Source organism: Lolium rigidum, chromosome 7, assembly GCF_022539505.1.
Source record: "Lolium rigidum isolate FL_2022 chromosome 7, APGP_CSIRO_Lrig_0.1, whole genome shotgun sequence".
NCBI classification, from domain to species: domain Eukaryota; kingdom Viridiplantae; phylum Streptophyta; class Magnoliopsida; order Poales; family Poaceae; genus Lolium; species Lolium rigidum.
The window spans coordinates 215,310,068-215,325,238 of NC_061514.1; the positions used below are offsets into that span (position 1 = coordinate 215,310,068).

The 15,171-nt window shown below is 46.0% G+C and overlaps 1 protein-coding gene across 1 annotated transcript; it reads left to right on the forward strand.

Annotated features, from left to right (window-relative positions):
* Positions 1–673: 673 nt before the first annotated feature.
* On the forward strand, positions 674–13,918 carry LOC124678766 (nuclear pore complex protein NUP54). Its single transcript, XM_047214624.1, has 9 exons — positions 674–1,150; positions 1,266–1,319; positions 1,410–1,469; positions 1,578–1,688; positions 12,713–12,778; positions 12,857–12,943; positions 13,172–13,273; positions 13,352–13,501; positions 13,587–13,918. The coding sequence occupies exons 1-9, from the start codon at positions 713–715 to the stop codon at positions 13,722–13,724; spliced, it is 1,206 nt and encodes a 401-aa protein (XP_047070580.1). The 5' UTR covers positions 674–712; the 3' UTR covers positions 13,725–13,918.
* The last annotated feature ends 1,253 nt before the right edge of the window (positions 13,919–15,171 follow it).

The window sequence follows — 15,171 nt, forward strand, 5'->3', positions numbered from 1 at the left end:
TTTCTCGACTCCTGGTCGTTCTAAACCCCTATATAAGTGCCCATGATGCCCCCATAATAGCTTTAGACCACGTTTAAGATAAACCCTAGTTCATAGTTAATTGCTTTGCAACTCTATTGAATCTATACACCAATTCGTATCGATCTGGTGTTTTGCTACTGAAAGTCTTGTGTGATCTGCTGTTCCATTGGGAATTAGAAGGTTGCAATCTACCACTTCGTGGTCGGCGGCTACGTGCGCAAGTGTGTGGAGTTGCGAATATCTTGCAATGTTGAGAGCTGCTGTATTGGCGATAGGGATTGATCGAAAGACTTCGACGACGTCATACAAGTTATCTCCACCTCCTTGTCATGTTATCCCTGCTGTGTTCATCACCACCACCGTGCTTAGTGAGAAGATCGGGCAACCCCTTATCAAGTTGGCCCAAGCCCGGCCCATCACAGAGAAAACCCTCGGGCCCCGGGCAGGGCCGCTTTAGTAAATGACATAAAATCACGACCCGGTCCAAGCATCGGGCAAAAAATCAGGCCCAGGCCTGGCCCAGAGACATGGTCGGGTCGGGCTTGGCCCGGGAATTTCGGGCCGGGCCGGGCCGGGCTGACAGGGCCGGGCTGCCCACCATCTTTCTGGCTAGAACCTCTCCCCCTCCGGTCACTCAGCTTTCTGGCTATCATCTCTCCGAGAAAACCCTAAACACAACTTGTCGGCCGCCATGTTCGGGACCCCCAGCTCGCCCCCCCTCTTCGGGACGCCCTCCTCTACATCCTCCTTCGGAACTCCCTCCACCACCCCTGCCTTCGGCACCCCTTCTTCCACGCCGGCATTCGGCGCGCCGTCGTCCACCCCAGCCTTCGGCAACCCCTCTTCCAGCCCCGCCTTCGGGACGCCTTCCTCGACCCCGGCATTCGGCGCGCCCTCTTCGATGCCGGCGTTTTGGACGCCCTCTTCGAACCCAGCTTTTGGCACGTCCTCGTCGACACTGGCGTTCGGAGCGGCGCCGTCGCCATCGCCATCGCCGTTTGGATTCCAGCAGCAGGCTACTCCGTCCCCTTCGCCTTTTGGGTTCACCGGCTTGGCCGGTGGGCAGATCACAACCCAGATGGCCCCAGTTGCGCCTCTGCCGCTCTTGCCCTCCGACCGCGATATCCAGGTCCGCAACCCTTGTAGGAATGTTGGATAACCCTTGTAGGAATGTTGGGCTTTTTCATCCCTTCATTGTTTGAGGAACGAACGGTTCAAAACTTTGTATTTTTGGGTGCTTATAGGCTATCGTGGATGCGTACAAGGAGGACCCAGGCAACCCTCGCTATGCTTTTAGGGTCAGATTCGACCTGCAAGTTTTGTATCTGTGTTCCAAAGATTATGGTTAATCCGACATGTTGACACTTTTCTGTCTGTTTTGATGGCAGCATCTGTTGTTTAGCGTGACAGATCCTTCACAAAGGGTGAAGCCTGTAGCAGCATCTGATGTGCGTAGTTGGATAATCTATTTCAATCATTGTGTTTACTCCGTATTTTGTGGCGCAGTTCCTGGATATCGTTATGTGTTTGTGTTAACTGTGGTTGTCTGGGTGTAGATCATGTGGGCAGAGGCGATGGGGAAGCTTGAGTGCATGGATAGTGCGGACAGGGAGAGGCTGTGGCCTCAACTTTTGCAGGGGTTTAAAGATCTCTCATGCCGGCTTAAGGTATACTAGCATTGTAATTGGAACTAGATGCCTTTTATTAGGTGTGATGAATTTAACTTCTACGATAAAGCCCTGATTTTACAGCCTCAATATATAGTTGTGATAAATAGCAATATAACATATAATAGTGTTGCACTGTTATGACTAATTTTTGGAAGCATTAGGTTAGTTTTATTTCCTGGCGTGCCAATCTGCCTCATAGTAGATTGCATGTTGTTGGCGCTAGCCCTCACCCTCTCTCTCACGGACAGAGGTAGAAGAAAGAGAAGACAACACAATTTTCTGGCTCACGAACGCCTCGACGCACAGATGTCCTCTTTTACTCAAACTGGCTGGCTCTATCTCTACAAGCAGTACACAGAGGAAGTTTTATACGCGAGCGCGCACGTACGACGCCATGTCCCACTCCTGCCCATGCGCCCATGACGCGCTTCAGCTCTGCACGATCCTCTCGCCCCGGCCACGCGCATGGCGCGCCACTACGCCACAACGCGGTCAGCTTCAACAGATCGCCACAGCAGCTCCCCCTGCTACTCTTGTTAATGACTCGGACATGGCCACACACCGGCATCTGACCTGAACCGGAACACACACACGCACACACACGCTGGGCACACCTGCCACGGCAACGCACAATCTAGACGCGCACACGCTGGCTGATACCTGGCGGCGTGGCTTATTCCTAACACATGTCATATGCAGATGTTGCACCTAAAGGTTACTATGGCGTTAATTTGGTTTTTATTGTAATGCAAGTACTCTTATTTTCCCTACTAGTTTTTAGACCAATTTTATGATATACTGTGACACAGTAGGAGTGTTCATCATTTATCGATACAGCAGTACATGATCATTTAATTACTGATGTTACAAAAGCCTAATTTAATTCGCTTGTCAGGTATAATTGTTGGTCCTCTAGAATAAAAAGTATAATTGTTTGTTTTTCATAGAGTATATCAGAAAACAAAAATATAGAGCTAAGGCCTAAGAGTATCTAAGAAACTCAAGGAAAAACAAATACATTTATCTGGACGTTGTCTGCCACTATGTGATGCGGCTCCTTGAGATATATGAAGATCTTACAACGTGAGTAAAGATACAGATCATGGGATGCATGGTTTGCATTGTGCATGTTATGTTTTTATGCACCTTTCTGTACTTGGGCCATTGATTATTTGTTTGCCAAATTTGAATGTCCATTATGGTAACATCGGTATTTAATTATGATGCCTTCACCATGCATATATGCTTTAAAATATGGAACATATGGGCATTTACCACTCAGATGAATGACACGGGCATGTACTTATCTTTATAAAAAACATTGCAAATTACATGAAAATCTCACTTATTGGCAAGTCCATATCCACGGAAAATTTCAGGACCACATTTCCTGCTGAATTACTATTTACATTGGTTGCACACTTCGCACATCGTCTTTTTTCTGTTCATTTCTCAGTTACCTACTTGAGTTTGTTCCTGAATATTCTTCATGGATACAGCATATATACCAGGACACCACCAATAGCTGAGGTACTCCTATGTGTAATTTTCAAGTATTTGCAGAACATTCACAAAATGTCCTAAAGAAATTAGGTGAAGAAAACTTAAGAACAGAGCACAAATTTTCAATTGCTACCGTATCAGTTTTAGGCTGAAAGTATCAACACAGTTTTTTGTAAAGACCATGGATTTTGAGGTGTGCTGATTTTTTTCCTTTTTAATTTGTAAATTTCATAAATTCGTTTTTTCATGCATGTCCTTTTGACGAATCAAGATGGATCTTTGCTCGCATAAATGTGCCTGGTTCCTCAGGCACAGTGTCAGGACCTCAAGGGCGCCATGACAGAACAGAGAGAGATTGGGGAAGAGGTAGCTCTCGGGCTCTGGTTTTAATGGCTAATTAAGAAGATAATCAAAATGTAGACAGGAATTGCAATGTAGGAAAATTAGGGTTTCTATTAGCTGCCTCCCATCCTTCCACTCCTACTCTCTTATAGACCACGAGGGTAGGCCAGCTAATAATGCAGTTTCACCCTTATTACAATTTAAGGTCCAAATAGAGTAAAAGTGGAATAAGATTACAACTTAGCTATCATAACACATTGCTAGTTTGGTATTCGTCCTTGGGGTCCTGACAGAGCCCCCCTCCTTAAGACAAGGCTTCAAGGCTTGAACGAAGGGAAGGTGGACTGCATGAAGGGTTGCATCCTCCCAGGTTGCTTTGGCTTCAGACAGGTTTACCCAATGGATAAGCCATTGCTGCACCTCCTGGTCGTTGCGGGTGATCTTCCTCCGTTGAAGGACAGCAAGAGGAGCCACTTTGATTTTGCCATCAGGTGTAACAACTGGAAGAGATGCATTTGGAACCGCTGTGGGACCAAGATGTTTTTTTTCAGTTGATTGACATGAAATACATTATGCAAGATCGTACCTGGAGGTAGCTGGAGCTGGTATGCGACTTGACCCACCTTCTTTAGTGGGTGATTGTTTGGGCTTTTTTCAGCTTTCCAAAAGCAAAAGCCAGCAAATCCAAACAAATAGGTGGCTTCCAAAGCTGGCTTTGCCAAAGCCAAATCACCTAGATGTGGAAGCACGTTTTGAGGTGCTTCCCGCAGTTTTCCCATTAACCGCCGAACCGTTATTTGCACTCGCCCATTTCGTTTGGAGTATTTCAGAAGATTACCACCCGCAGACCGAATCGTTTTTCCTGTGCATACGAGGGAGAGACACGCAAGGATTTGACCCGTACGCACCACGAACCCCCAATTAGGCCGCCGCCACCACACCACCCTCCGCCTTCGCCGTTCCCCTCTGTGCCATGCCGTCTCCCTCCGTTTCCGGCCGATTCTCATGTCATTGCCTGACTCCGCCCTCCCAGATCGAGTGCACCAAGCACAGAACCCGAGCACGCCAAGCAGCAGCCGGCGGTTTGCGCGAGCGGCAGGCAGGCAGGGGAGCAGCATACATGCGGCCGGTGCGAGCGACAGGCAAGCCAGCAGCAAGCGGTGGGGAGAAATTAATCCATGGCTGGATGCGTTTTTTCTTTTATTATGGCGTCATGTTTGCTGTTCGTCTCCAACAATAATGGGTAGGCGCAGCTGATTTGATTGATATGTATCCAAACAAGGAACGGTGTAAACCTGATTTTCCATGAACTGATTCGTGGCCGAAAATTAAGTGAAGTGGTATATGTTTCGTATAGTAACCAAAACTAATACAATGTTTTCGGAATTATGGGTATTTTAGACAATTCATCAGTTCACAACCAAACATCCAGTCAAGTTGCCAAACAGTGAAACTCGAAACAACAGCTTTCCCTGTGCAGCAGCTTTTCCTGCACAACAGCTTTCCCTGCACAGCCAGCCAGCGACAGCCCAAACAAACATGCCCTTAGGACCCTGAAGGGGCCGTACCACTTAGACGTGAGCTTCAGAGAGTTGCGGAGGCCTAGAGCTGTCTCCCTGTATGGTTGCATCTTCAGGTAGACAAAGTCGTTTACTTCAAAACTCCTCTCTGTTCTATTGTTGTCCGCATACTTCTTCATTCTTTGCTGAGCTTGCAAGAGGTTCCGTTGCAAGGTTTGGATCATATGATCCCTATCAGCTAGGGTGACTTGAGCTTCAGCGGAGACATTGCAAGGAATGGACAGTTGAAGGATGAGAGGGGGCATGTACTCATACAAAGCCTCAAATGGAGACATTTTGATGGCTGTATGGTATGATGTGTTATACCATAGTTCTGCTGCTGGGATCCAATCCGCCCATTTCTTTGGTTCTTGGAATGTCATGCACCGGAGGTACTGCTCTAGACATTGGTTCACTCGTTCCGTCTGACCATCAGTCAGCTATACTTCAAGGAGATGTTGAGAGAGGAGAATATCTCAGACCATAGATTGCTAGTGAAGATCCAGTCTCGATCACTGACTATGATTTCAGGAGGACCATGCAGTTTGACTATGTTATCAAAGAAGAGGTCGGCAATCTTTTGAACATTGTATGGATGAGCTAGAGGTAAGAAATGTGCATACTTTGTTAATCTGTCGACCACGACAAGAATAACATCTTTTCCTCTAGATTTAGGCAGAACCTCGATAAAGTCCAAACTAATGTTGCTCCATTTAATTTGTGGAATGGGTAAAGGACTAAGGAGGCCGGGGTATTGTACCTTTTCAGTTTTGGAGATCTGGCATATGGGGCATTCTGAAATGAGTGTAGTAGTGAATTGCTTCAGCTTCGGCCAATAAAATGATTGCTGCAGTAACTTTGTGACCAGAATGTCCTCCAAATGTGGACGAGTGGAAAGCTTGGAACACTTTGGTTCTCAGGTCAGTAGAGGCACCGATATAGACTCGCCCTTTGTACCTCAATATGCCAGATTGGAGTGAGAAGTTGGGGTGACTGGTTTTGTTAACTGCCAGTTCTTAAAGAAGTTTATTACAGTGGGCATCGTCCTTGTAGGAAGCATGAACATCTTCAAGCCAAGAAGGAACTGCAACCGAGATAGCTGAACAAGTTGCAGTGGTCGGTAGAGGGTGTGATTCACTGTCATCATCCTGATACTTCCTTGAAAGAGCATCAGCCACTGAATTTTCAATGCCTTTTTTGTATTCGATGCTGTAATCGAATTCCAAGAGCTTAAGCATAAGCTTATGTTGAATGCCCTCTAACAACCTTTGGCTGCTCAGATATTGCAGGCTCTTTTGATCTGTTTTAATGATCACTTTGTTCCCCAAGATATAATGGCGCCATTTTTTGAGAGCCTCCATTATTGCCAGCGCTTCTTTCTCATACACTGACTTAGCTGCAGTTTTGGGACCCAAGTTTTTGCTGAAGAAAGCCAGCGGTCTTCCTTGCTGCATAAGGACTGCTCCTAGTCTAGAGGCACATGCATCAGTTTCGAGGGTGAAGGGTTGTTTAAAGTTTGGGAGAGCTAACAGAGGAGTAGGCATGACCCTTTTGAGTCTCTCAAATGCTTGCTGCTGATCACTGTCCCAGTGAAAGTTATCCTTCTTTAGTACTTGGTGAAGTGGATGGCAGATGGTGGCGTACCCTTTTATAAATCTTCTGTAGTAGCCAGTGAGACCCAAAAATCCTCTCAACTTCTTTACTGTGTTGGGAGTTTTCCATTGAACAATGTCTTCTATCTTCTTAGGATCAGTAGCAAACCCTTGACCAGATAATATATGGCCCAAGTATTCCACCTGTGGCTGACCAAAGATGCATTTGCGCAACTTTGCTTTCAATTCATGAGTTCTCAGTGTGGTAAGAACAACCCTGAGGCCTAGTTTGGTGCCAGTGTTTTTGTGTGTTTTGAGAAGTGTTTTGAGGGGTGTTTTGGGTGAGAACATGAACTATCCAAAACACTACAAAATCCCTTTCAGTCAAAACACTTCTCAAAACACTTGTTTGGAACACTGGTTTTACAAACTAGTGTTTTCAAGTGTATTCAACATAATTGGATAAAAAAAAAATCTTTTTTAACAGTTTAAACTAGACTTGTATCGCAAATAAAAATTTGATCTTTTTAGTACACTAGAAGAACATCTCTCCATCTCTCATATTGATAATACAAAACATCAGTACTGGAATTCTACATAGTACAACAGAAGCACATGACAAGCCAACAAAGAGCTCAAACTTTCAGTCTATAGGTAGGTTACCGCAGAGGCCGCACATCAAACACAATGGAACAGAAACAAGTCCCAGATATCGGAGCGAGTGTATCGATGTTTTGAAGCAGCAAAGCAAGAGAATGCAGAAAATTAACTGTATGGCTATCTACGCATGTGCGAGCTTCCTCTGCCATAACTCCATGAATTCAGCAGCCAGGTTATTTCTGAATCTTGTTTGAATTCAGCACCTGTTGCAGAAAACACAGACAAGATTCAGCTTGGCAAAGGTTACCACAAGCAAGAGTGACAATTGTGTGAAAAAAAGACAAATAGGAAGTACCAGCAAACAATCTAAAATGTGTGATGACAATTTAACCCACAAACCCCTGTCTGTACACTTACTGTGGTTATAGTTTTAGTGCAAAAGTATTTCACTATTTTACAGCATGATGACGGATACAGATTTTCATGCAAGTGCAATGTTCTGGATACAGAGGAATATTTTAATGATCTGGGCTGAATGCAATGGAGCATATGTATTACAGAGGAATTCAAAGTGCCCTTGCGTCGAACTCGAGCTCGAGCAATTCATCGACGCCATCAAAGTGCCATGCTCAAACCGGACATATGGCTGCAATGACTCCATCATCTACACATGCTCCATGCTAATGCCCAGAGAATGACTATGATTTCAGAGGGGCAACACGCTGTCTTCTGGACCACTTCGTCACCGCACTTGACAGACTGGGTGGAGTTCAGTTGGGCAAGTTCTTCCTGCTAGATCTCCCTCTGAATACATGAACAAAAGTGACATCTCCCTCTGAATTGGACGTGTTGCTAGAGCATCGCACGCACACAATTATTAGCTAAGAAGATTGGGCAATCAAGAAACAGGGAGATGAGTCTATCAAGAACCCTATATCTCATCACATCATGCAGATGACTAGCAGTACGAGGTCAGGTGGATAGTACTTACTGAGGTCTCCAGCTTGGACGGAGAAGAGGGGCGGCGAGAGGAGCTCCGTGTCGGCGGCGGAAGGATCTCCGGGTCGCTGGGAACGAGCAGGGCCGGAGAAAACCGTTGCTGGCTTGCTGCGGGACGGCTTCGGCGGCGGCCGCGGATTCAGTAGTCGCGGCGGCGTCCAACGGGAGTCTTGGTGGCGGCGGTGAACAGGAGTCTTGGCGGCGGCGACGAACAGGAGTCGCTCGCGTTTCGCTGGAGCGAGGAAAACGTGAGGGGGGTGGGGCGTCTTGATTCCACCCCAGCCCGACGGGTTTCCGGGTGTTTTTTGGGCCCTTACTCGGCCAAAACCGGTCCACCAAACGGCCCACACGTGTTTTGAAGTGTTTTAATTGGGCCCGGATTTTACACCCTGAAACCGGTCAAAAGCCCAAGAAAAACGCTGGCACCGAACGAGGCCTGAGGTGTCGCTTGTGTTCTTGAATGGTTTTAATGTAAACTAGGATATCATCGAAGAAAACTAGCACGAATTTCCTGATGTATTTGGAGAAAATGGAATTCATTAACTCCTGAAATGTTGCTGGGGCGTTGCTTAGTCCAAAGGGCATCACCTGATACTCATAGTGTCCAAGGTGAGTAGAAAAGGCAGTCTTGTGTACATCGGCAGGGTTCATCCTTATTTGATGATAACCAGATCTCAAGTCAAGTTTGGAGAAAATAACCACTCCATGTAATCATCCAGAAGGTCCTCTATGACTGGTATGGGATACTTGTTCTTCATTGTCAAGTCGTTCAGAGCTCGGAAGTCCACACATAGGTGCCAGGATTTGTCCTTTTTTCTAACCAATATTACAAGGGAAGAGTAAGGATTGCTGCTGGGTCTGATTTCAGCTGTGAGCAACATCTGTTCAATAAGTTCCTCAATTGTATTTTTTTTGACTATGCGACATTCTGTATGGTCGGATGTTTGGAGGTTTTGCATCAGGAATGAGTGGTATAGAATGGTCAGCTGATCTGTGAGGAGGAAGGCCTTGTGGAGGTTGGAAGATATCTTGAAATTGGTGTAGTAGTTCACTAAGGGCTTCATCAATTACTGTTGTTTCAGGACCTGGTTCCTCACTGCTGTCAGTCAACAACACATAGCCGGATGCTCCATTTTCAAGCAACTGAGAACATTCCTCTGCTGAAATGAAGAGTTAATGAGAGGGCACCATGTGATCATGGAATGTGTGTGGTGTGCCTTCAATAGAGAATGTGAGACTACGGCCGATAAAGTCAAAGGTAACAGGGTTATAGTTCTTGAACCAATTGACTCCCAGAGTGACATCAGCTCCTTGCAATTTGAGCACCCTGAAATCTGTTGTGAACTTGTGGCCTTTGATGTAAAAGGTGCAGTTGTTGGCTATTGCAGTGGATGTGAGTTGACCCCCTCCAGCAACTGTTACTTGCCTTGGTGGTGCCTGGATCATGCTTAAATTGTTTTTGATAGCAAATGCATGGTCCACAAAGGTGCTTGTGCTACCAGTGTCAGCCAGAGCAATGGCATGGATCCCTTTGAATGACAAGAGCAGAGATATTGTGGAAGCACTGGGAGCTCCAGTGTATGCTGCTGCAGTAATGTGCATGACTTGTTCCCCAGGAAGGTTGTCCTCTGCTGGAACAAACCATAGGTGGTAGGAGGTCTAACTGCTCATTGTTGTTATGGATCTGATGAACTTGATCATCTTCTTCATCATCAGAGTTTCCTTGCATTTGGAATGCGTTCAGAGCTCTCTGCATAAGGCACTTGTTGCCCATTACCCAGTTTTCTGGACAGTACCAACATTTCCGAGGAGCTCGCTGTATGTTGTCTCGCACGGGTGCATTACGCTTGTGGCTTGCACTGCAGGAGCGGGGCGTCTGACTGAACAGAGGTGTGCTTTCTCGTACTGCCTTGCGTACCAATATGCAGATAAAAGGGTTGTAGGTTTTTGACACTGGACATTGTGCTTGATGGTGTCCTTCAACCCACTGACGAATCTGTCCACAAAGAAGTCCGCTGGTAAATAAGCTCTGCCACGCTTCATGAGTGTCATCCAATTCTCGTATGCATCAATATATACTTCCAATGTTGATGTTTGTTTCAGCATCTGCAGTTGATCCATTGGATCAGATGTTTGTGTATCTGGAAACCGCTCAAGCAGAATGTGACAAGAGTTCTGCAAGGAGATGGTGGTGAGATTATAACCGGCTCCATTCAACCATGTTTTTGCATGGCCTCGGATGTGTGCTAGTCCCCACTTGACTCGCTGATCTGTGCTTATGTTGACTAGACCAAAGACATCTTCGCATTCAAGCATCCAAGCGCGTGGACCTGAGCTGGTGAATATTGGCAGTTCAACGTGTGGCGTGCGCATGTGAGGTTCATTGTGATGGTAGGTGTTTTTGTTGTGATCGTCTGGAGGTTGTGTGGTGTGGGGATGGTATTGTGGTGTGGGACTGGGATTTGGGTATTGGATTTGTGGGATTGGGGGTGGGTGATATGGATACTATGGAGGGTAATATGGCTGGATCGGTGATGGATATTGGTGGTAGGCAAAAGGTGGAGGATTTGGGTGTTGGTAATAGTTTGGGTGGGTGTGCGGAGAGGTTATATGGTTTATTTGGTGCGTGGGAGGAAGAGGGAACAGTTGAAGTGGAGATGGCGGAGGTGGTAATACTGGTATGGGCATTTGGTCGAACAGTTTGAGTGTGGGTTGGAGCTGGTGGGTGAGGTAGTTGATCTGGCACGAGTCTGCCAAGGGTTGGGGGAAAAGATGGCGGCTGTAACACTGGGGTGTCGGCTGGTGTGGTTGTTTCCATTATCGGAGACAAGGGGAGGTGTGGGAGGGACGGTGGTGTAGAAAAGGTGGTGCTTGGTGGCTGGGATGTGATGGTGTTCTCAGTGGGTGTCAAACGAGCAAAATTTGCTGCCATCAACGACATCATCTCCGACATACGAGCCATCTCACCTTGGATTGTGTTGAGGGTGGCAGTGGAGTCGGCGGTGGCCCTGTCGTGGCGGTCCAGGCGGCGGCGTAAGGTGCGCATCTCCCATGGTAGCTTGGTGCGCTGGTTCTCGTCGTCGTGGTCGTTATCGGAGGTTGTGGGCGTGGCGAGGACCCCGTCGATTTTCTTCCTGCGCCCGCGTGAAGACGAGCGGGATCTTGTGCTCAACGGTATGAGGGATTTTTCTTAGATTGGGTTGGGAGGGAGGGAGAAGCCGCCGGTGCGGTGAGAGGTAGGGAAAGAAAACAAGCGGAATCGATGTCTCGCTCTGATACCACGATGTCAGGACCTCAAGGGCGCCATGACTGAACGGAGAGAGATTGGGGAAGAGGTAGCTCTCGGGCTCTGGTTTTAATGGCTAAATAAGAACATAATCAAAATGTAGACAGGAATTGCAATGTAGTAAAATAGGGTTTCTATTAGCTGCCTCCCATCCTCCCACTCCTACTTTCTTAGTAGGCCAGCTAATAATGCAGTTTCACCCTTATTACAATTTAAGGTCCAAATAGAGTAAAAGTGGAATAAGATTACAACTTAGCTATCATAACACATTGCTAGTTTGGTATTCGTCCTTGGTGTCCTGACACACAGGAAGTACTATTTTCCCCTCCATTTTCCTGTGAGAAACTATTATTCTAGTAACCAACAAACTTGATTGTTGGGCCCTTTTGTTAATTGTTTTTAGTGTTTGCTTTAATTTAGCTCAGTTATGTTTCTCTTAGCAGTGGTTAGGTAGGCATTGTTTACTTGTATGTAATACGTGTCTGCTGTCCAGGCATACAAGGAAATGTTCTCATGCAAACCGTACAGACGTAGCATTTGCTCCATGCCAAGTTGTACTGTTTTCTTTTTTGTTTTACTGTGGGATTATATCCCCATCTCCATTATTCTCTTGTTTTTTCCATTCTTTTCCTTTATGCATTGGTAAAAAAACTCTTACCTGCAATATTATTGCCAGGAGGCAATAGCAGTGTAGTTAAAATTGTTCACATTTGACAAGATGTGTTCACTTCGTAGTCCCTTGTTCTTTATACAGCTTCAAGATGAAGTTCTTCATTTCGATAGCTTCGTCGCGCCCTTAATGATAGGGGCACCCAATACCTCGTAGAGTCCAAAGCTCCAGCTCAAAGAGTTCACCAGTTATTGTGCCTACGGTAAACGGGTAGCCAAGTGCGGAGAGGATAACTGCTGAAAGCATATAAGTAGTAAGCCCACCCCAAGATGAGTGCTCTCTCCTCCGACTTCCCTAGAACCTCCGGTATCATAACCGAGACAGCGACGGGTTCTCCACCCATATGGGGATGGAGCGACTAAAAAAACTCTTACCTGCAATATTATTGCCAGGAGGCAATAGCAGTGTAGTTAAAATTGTTCACATTTGACAAGATGTGTTCACTTCGTAGTCCCTTGTTCTTTATGCAGCTTCAAGATGAAGTTCTTGTCTCAGATACTGAACGGTTGAGCATGACCCACTCCAATGTCAAGAAGGTATGTACAATCATACATCGACGTTCTCATTTATTTGTCCAGGAATTTTTGTTTTACGTAACAAAGATTCAATTGTAGCTTCAAAGACATTTCCAAGCTGACACATATCCTTGGATTCAACGCTTGAAGCATCAAGAGCTTGTCATTGAGAGGCGTCTCTTAAGGGTGATTTTTCTTCATGTATTTCATAATGACAATTCCTTCTCGTTCTTGTCTTGGCTTCCTTTTATTTCTGCTGGGTTCCATATCTAGCGTACCCCAACTTGCTTGGGGAAAAGGCTTTGATGTTGTTGTTGTCGTTGTTGTATTTCATAATGACAAATGTCGATGGTAAATGCTAATTCATTATTCATGTCTATGTATCTAACAATTATGTTTTTGGGAACTGGTAAGATCATGAGAATAGTGGAGGCGCTGGAGAATAGGGGTTTCCGTGTTCAATTATCGAAAGAAGAAGCTGATTTATATGAAAGATTGGTTGCTATAATAAAGCAGGTTAGTTTCTTTTGCCCTCATATTGTTTTTGTATTCGGCTGATTATGGATTTGATGTAGTTGCATCTTCTGTATACAGATAAAAGGAACTGGTGGCGATCTGTCCAAGAGAACCTATAATCTTCTTTCTACCTCACGTCTTCTAGCAAGCACCGGTGGTGCTAGTGGTCCCATTTATATTCCTAATTCAGCCAAAGTTGATGAGCAAAGTGTTACTGATCTTCTTGAGGTAAGGGTAGTGGGGTTCTAATCCTTGTTTGTCCGTTTATGGCCTGGTCTTTTCTCAAGCTGAGAATTTCAACTGTGTGAAACAGGCCTTGCAGCAACAGACGGAAGCAGTTGCGAAGTTGGGCAATGTATTAAAAAGGGACACCAGAGACGTGGAAATTGTACTTTCGGAAGACATTGATATGGTGGAAGATGGTGCTTCAAGAAGGCCATTGAACATGTAAAACCGAAGTAGTGTCTTCATTTTAGGTACCAACAAACAGAGTTTTGCATCGTGTTATCAAAGGGTTGGAGCCTCTAGACATCTTTTTTCTAGTTTTGACCTCTAGAATATGGTTAGAACAAATTGAAATAGGTTCTTAGCCATCACCATGTGGTTCTTGAGCAAATTCAATTAGGTTTTGAGACTTGCCTGCCAGTGATGAAGGGCCATGATCGAGGGTGCCCTTAGCTCCACGATAACTCCCCCAATAGGGTAACGCCACAAAGTGCTGTCGTCGTTGAGACCGAATGGTCTTTCACCCAGAGCCCTGGTATTGGGAGGAGACCGCAACGACGCCCTCAAGAGGGACATGACACACGCAGGTGCTGTTCTCGTTGGCATCCAAGCGTTGAACTTTCATCTGAAATCACCGCCACACCTGTGGAGATCCTGGCTATCTGAAATACCCGTTATGTATATAGTTCACGATCCCATGATCAGTGTGTCGTGAACACATAACCGAACTGATATCAAGGTTACATCATCTATTACAAAACGGAACAAGAATATTACAAATAGGTCACATGACCATTACTTACATAATAGCCTTGAAAGACCAATATTAACATCAGAGTAGCAGAATCACTTCAACAGTGCAGAATCCAAGTCTGAGAAGAAACAGAGATAGAAAGTAAAATAAGTGATCTTTATTGATGTACTGTTCATATATATATAGGCTATGAACATGCGCTTTTACAGTCGGTTACAACACTTGTGTCTTTACGGAAGGACACAATAACGGTTCAATACATGCAACATTTGGACAACGCTATATTCTAAGTGCTAGGTAGTTGCCCTAATGGATATGTGATGAGGTCTAAGACCCCGTGTGTGGCCCGATCTTGCGGTTGACCCGAAATCCAAGGAGGGAGAGAGGGAGAGCGCGAAGAACACGATGAACACGAAGAACGCGAGGAACTCACGCACGCACACCAACCCGATACAATCGATACTTACCCCCGTGGCTCGATGGACCACGCCAATAGAATCAACCCGGGAGAGACGCGCGGTAGAATCCCGGAGTGAGAGATCGGTGAGGGAGATGAATCTAGGAGTGGGAGATAGAGTGGGTAGCACTAGAATCTCACACTCACAAATCCAATCATCCAACAAGGGTAGCCTTGATACAAAGGGGATGAAACCCTAGGGAGACAAAGCTCAAATCCATGTCTAAGCCTAAATCTTGTCTAAAGAGGTAAGGGGGTGCCTTGGGTCTATATATAGGCATACAAGGCCAGCAAGGGCGAACAGTACGCGAATGGATAAGTTAAGGCGGTTTGGTGGGTCATTCCCGTCGGATCCGGTTTGGGGTCCGGTCGACCGGGCCCTGTGACCGGGCTGTCCGGTCAAGGGTCCGGTCTGGCCGGGCCTGTGACCGGGCTGTCCGGTCGAGGGTCCGGTCGACCGGT